Here is a 5,911-nt window from a genome sequence, read left to right as displayed (position 1 = left end):
TCATAACTTTTTTATACGTCATTTGTTTAAAAAAAACTATACCATAAAATCGAGCGTCTTTTTATCTTTAATATAAGTACCATATTCTTATATTTAGAAAAAAAAATTCGAAAACCCAGTTACGTATTACACAATAGACATAACGTAAAACATAATGAGAAAACACAGTTGTGTATTACACAATGAACATAACATAAAATACAATGAGTCTCAAACTAAAAACACAATGAAAAGTTGATAAAAAACACAACTGATGACAACAGATAAAAGACACAATGGACATAACGTAAAAAACAATGAGTATCAAACTAAAAACACAATTAAAAAGTAAACCCTTCAAATTTTCTTTTTCTTGAGATTAATCTAAACCCTTCAAATTTAAAATTAATGGACTAAAATTCTTTTTACCCGCTTCTTATTTATGTTCTAACTTTGTATATGTGATCCTAATCCGTCATATAATTAGATATTATGTAATGATTAACGTTGAAATATGTGTTTAAAAAGATTGAACATGAAGAAACAAGTAGAAAAATAATCAAAAAAAATTGAAAATGGCGCAGCCGTGCGAATATTATGGTAACGCCGTCCAATGCAGCAAGCTATAATTACACTGCGTCTATTGATTTGATATGACATCAATCCACTTTTATCCGTCCTCTTTATCTTCTTCATTTCACACCTCTTTGAGTTCTTTCTGAGTGAATAAGAATTTTCACTATTTTCTTTGCTTTGTTGAAACTTGAAAGTGGTGAACTAACAAGTAAGTTTATTTATTTATTTAGTTATTATATATTCTTTTGTTTAGGTTAATACTGTATCTTCAAAATGTGAGATTATTGTTCTATATATGTAAACACATGCACATAACTTTAGATCTGTTCACGTGAGGAGTTCATACTTTGGCCGGTAGTGACCGTCATCCTTTGATCGTATAGCCATTGATCTGAGCTTGTGAGAAGTTTTGTTTTAACATTGTTTGGGTCAACAAAAGTCAAAACCAGTTTGGGCACGAACCGGTTAAGTGAAAAAATATTCATTCGGGTTCCACAATGGTTTCAGTTTACACTGCCAACAGTGGCGGATCTAGGATTCCGACCAAGGGGTAACGTGTTATAAATAAGCCGTAACGAAATCGAAAAAACGTCAAAATTTTCCAAAATTTACACTAATTTTTCCAAATTTTTTCCGACCAAGGGGTAGCGGGGGTTACCCCTACCAAAGAGGTAGGTCCGCCCCTGGTCGCCAACATGTTAACGAGAGAGAGAGAGGGGGGCGCTATCAGGTGCGGCCCATGATTTAAACCAATGAATTTTTGTTTTTTTTTTTTTGTTAATAGGGGCTCCATTCACACCCTGCAAATTAAAGGGGGCGTGATAAAGCCCCCATGCTGACATGGCGCTAACGTGGATCATAGTTGGCCTGATAAAGCCCCAAGGGGGCTCCAACCACACCCTCTAGCCTTAAGGTTGGGGTTTGGGACTAGGGATGTATGCGAGCCGGGTATAGCCCGGGTTCAACTCGTTAAACATCTGAGAGCTCGAATTCGGCTTAGTTCAAGCTCTATCTCTTAGACTCCAACTCGTCTCATGACTAGTTTTTTAAGCTTGAGGTTGGCTCCTTTATTATTCAACAACTAATTTATATACATTTCAAATTGTTTTTCATATTTTATAATAATTTTTTATATACAAGTATACAACATAATGTATATTAGTCATTTTTATCATACTTATGTATATCATACTAATTTTTATGTGAATACATATACTATTTAATATATTAAATAAAAAGATACAAGTAAAAGGCTCAGGCTCGGGAGCCGGCTCAAGCTTTATAAGCGAAGCTTATCCTCAGGCTTGTTTATTAAACAAGTTTGTCTTTTTGGGGGTGTTTGGGGTTTTTTTAACTTATGACTTATTTATTTTTTATAAGTAAGAAGTCACAATTCTAACTTATCATTTTCTCCTTCAAGCTATAAAACTCCTCTCAACCCTTATCCAAACACTATTAAAATAACTTATTAATAGTGTTTACTTGTCGCCACTCGCCAACATGTTAACGAGAGAGAGAGAGAGAGAGAGGGGCGCTATCAGGTGCGGCCCATGATTTAAACCAATGAATTTTTGTTTTTTTTTTTTTGGTTAATAGGGGCTCCATTCACACCCTGCAAATTAAAGGGGGCGTGATAAAGCCCCCATGCTGACATGGCGCTAACGTGGATCATAGTTGGCCTGATAAAGCCCCAAGGGGGCTCCAACCACACCCTCTAGCCTTAAGGTTGGGGTTTGGGACTAGGGATGTATGCGAGCCGGGTATAGCCCGGGTTCAACTCGTTAAACATCTGAGAGCTCGAATTCGGCTTAGTTCAAGCTCTATCTCTTAGACTCCAACTCGTCTCATGACTAGTTTTTTAAGCTTGAGGTTGGCTCCTTTGTTATTCAACAACTAATTTATATACATTTCAAATTGTTTTTCATATTTTATAATAATTTTTTATATACAAGTATACAACATAATGTATATTAGTCATTTTTATCATACTTATGTATATCATACTAATTTTTATGTGAATACATATACTATTTAATATATATTAAATAAAAAGATACAAGTAAAAGGCTCAGGCTCGGGAGCCGGCTCAAGCTTTATAAGCGAAGCTTATCCTCAGGCTTGTTTATTAAACAAGTTTGTCTTTTTGGGGGTGTTTGGGGTTTTTTTAACTTATGACTTATTTACTTTTCATAAGTAAGAAGTCACAATTCTAACTTATCATTTTCTCCTTCAAGCTATAAAACTCCTCTCAACCCTTATCCAAACACTATTAAAATAACTTATTAACTTTTTTTCTTTTTATAAGTCAATAAGTTAAAAAGTAGCTCCAAAACAAGCTAACCCAAACACCCGCTTTAGTTTCAAATCGTTTAAGCTCGGCTTGATTCGAGCTTTTAGCAAGCCAAGCTCAGGTAGCTCACGAGCAGCTTGGCAGCTTGTTTACACCCTGTTTCCCAATCGTTACAAACCGCGGTTCGTTTCAGTTCCGTTCCTGACTGGTTTTTGCCTTACCGGTTTCAATACGGTTCCGTAACCGTTTCTTTTTTTCTAAACCTCAACATGGAGTGCGCTTTTACACAAAGATCTCCACACAGCTCACATTTTCACACACAAGTTTATTTTTAGACTTTTAAAAGTAAAGTTTATTTTATAAAAATGTTATTTTGTGATTTTTTTTTCTTTTTGACTAATATCTTACAGGACAATGGATTCACAAAACGAGAAAGTTAGGGTTATTATTTGCACCGGAGGTTCATGGGAGACAATTCATGGGGTGTTACGTTACAGGCCAGTAGGTTTAGCCAAACGTATCTTACAACTGCCATTGAATCTATCATATTCTGAAATGATGACTTGTGTTGCAAGTAAGCTGAATGCATCTTTGGAAACTGGTTTCAGAATGACATACCAGTTTCCCCTTTCATCTTCTAACCAAAACAAGACTGTAGTTGTAGACATAGCCGACGACGAGGATGTCGAGGTATTCATGGACATGGCGCTTAAAACGACAAATGGACTTGTTACATTATATGTCGTTGAGTCTGTTTCAAGTCGTGCGGATCAATCAGATGTTGGAAACAATGAAGGGGAGCGTGTTTTTACATATCAACATCTTTTTCCTGAGCATAAAACAACGAATGCGGCTGGTACTTCGAGAAATCTGACACAGGTCTTAGAATCGGAAGATGAGTTTGGAGATGAAAGGGATTTCGTTCGTGATCAGAAAGAAAGTTTGTATGGAGCGAAAGAGGTTAACCCGTTGAAGCATTCGGGTGCACTAGACGGAGATGATGGTATTATCCACCCTTAGCTTTTAAACTATATTGTTTTTCGCTCTAGCCCGACCGTTGGATTTCTTGCCGGTTCGACTACAATGGAGTATTAAATAGAATATATTAGTTAGGGATTATTGTAATTAAATCTACCATAATTAGGAGATATCATTTGATTAGATTTATGTTGAAGTTATGGTTTAGTAATAATATAATATAATATCTCACGGGGTTTTCATTATTCAACAGATATCTCCTGGTTGATGATGTCACCTCCGGAGTCAACACGTACACCGAGAGCACCCATGCCGGAAAAAGAAGCTGGTGGCAGGGCCGGCAAAGGTATCTTGTGGTGGATGAATCCCCCACCACCACCGCCAGCACCGGATATCAGTCTAAAACCACCAGGGTCTTGTAAGATGGAAAAAGATAGCTTTTGGGGTATGCCTGATCCGCCATTACAAGACCCTAGACCGAGTAGCGATCCAACAACACCGAAATTGTTTAAAAACAAAGAAGCATTGAAGTTAACTCTGAAGATGAAGTGTGTTGAAGAGGGTTTTAAGATGAAGACAACAAGATCAACAAAAGATAGGTATGAGGTTAAATGTGTGTCGGATAAGTGCGATTGGTGTATCAGCGCCACAAGGGTTCAAGGTACGGACATGTTTCAAGTTAATAGTTTTAAAGTCGTACACAAATGTTGACGATCGCAGGTAATTACTAATCATCCTCAAGCAGATGTTGGATATGTAGTGTTTTTAATAGGTAATACTGTAATAGTATAAGTAGTAGATTTGCAGTCATATGGATTCAATTTGTCTGTGTTTATCGCAAGCATTTTCTTTGTTAGCTTCATATGGATTCAATTTGTCTGTGTTTTGATTGTGTTGGTCGCCTGATAGGAATCATCATCAAACAACTTTCATGAAAAGTTGTGTAATCAATCAGTTCTCATATAAAGATAAATGTGTCCTCAATGGACATGTAGTTGTGTTCTAACTAAAAGATTGGGAGTTAAAATCCTACACGTATATGTACCGATGTATTTATCTTAAAACTATGCGGTTAATAGCGGCGCTATAGCAGTGTGCTATAGCGGCGCTATAACGGTTAGCGGACACCTGGGCTTGTAGCGGTCCAAATAGCAGTTGGTTATAGCGGAACCGCTATTAGCGGCGCTATAGCCTGCTATTTGGCCGCTATTTGAAGACCTGTATAGCGCCTACTGGACCGATTTTAGCGGTCAGCCCAAATTTAATGAAAAGCCCACTTTTATTAGTTAAACCCATTACAGTAAAAGGCCCAAATGTTTGATAAAACCTAGATACGACCAATTAAACCTAAATTAATTATGTACGACGACCAATGTTCTGGAGCGCACACTGGTTTGAGGTCGCTGGAAGCACTTCTTCATCAGGAAGCTTGTTCATAATCCGAATCGAAGCTAAATCTTTCAATTGCTGGAAGTTAGTGCCTCGTCTGATACTCAGAGTTCATCTTGGTTTCTAATTTTGTTCTCTTCTAACAGTCTTCAAAGACATATATATATATATATATATATATATATATATATATATATATATATAGGGCAAGGATAAATCGAAAAACGCCCACCCGTGGGGTGTAGTTCTCGCGGTTCTTACAACTCGGGGTGGTTTCATTCTAGCGGCTCCCTATATATATATATATATAGGGCAATGATAAATCGAAAACCGACTCCAGTTGACTAAACCCTGAAAACCCAAGATCTACCATTGACTAAAAAAGATGGATGGTTGTGATGTCTTTTAGTGTAATATATATTACTTTTTAATATTCTAATCAGTAATAGTACACATAAGGGGTAAATGGGAATAATGTGTGACAATTTTCTTCTTGGAAGAATGGAACTTTTGTCAGTTGTCTGCATAATCATTATTACATCCATTTTTTAATAATCTCTCTCTCTCTCTCTCTCTCTCTCTCTCTCTCTCTCTCTCTCTCTCTCTCTCTCTCTCTCTCTCTCTCTCTCTCTCTCTCTCTTCATCCCATCATCCTTCATCTCTCAAAATTCTTTTTATGTTGTGATTATTTTTTATTAA

The 5,911-nt window shown here is 36.6% G+C and overlaps 1 protein-coding gene across 1 annotated transcript; it reads left to right on the top strand.

Moving 5' to 3' along the window:
• Positions 1 to 3,260: 3,260 nt before the first annotated feature.
• On the top strand, positions 3,261 to 4,609 carry LOC118491379. The gene is made up of 2 exons (XM_035989127.1): positions 3,261 to 3,848; positions 4,077 to 4,609. The coding sequence occupies exons 1-2, from the start codon at positions 3,401 to 3,403 to the stop codon at positions 4,532 to 4,534; spliced, it is 906 nt and encodes a 301-aa protein (XP_035845020.1). The 5' UTR covers positions 3,261 to 3,400; the 3' UTR covers positions 4,535 to 4,609.
• The last annotated feature ends 1,302 nt before the right edge of the window (positions 4,610 to 5,911 follow it).

The sequence above is a fragment of the Helianthus annuus genome, chromosome 4 (genome assembly GCF_002127325.2).
Source record: "Helianthus annuus cultivar XRQ/B chromosome 4, HanXRQr2.0-SUNRISE, whole genome shotgun sequence".
Classification (NCBI taxonomy): Eukaryota; Viridiplantae; Streptophyta; class Magnoliopsida; order Asterales; family Asteraceae; genus Helianthus; species Helianthus annuus.
This window is presented reverse-complemented; position numbering and strand designations above follow the sequence as displayed.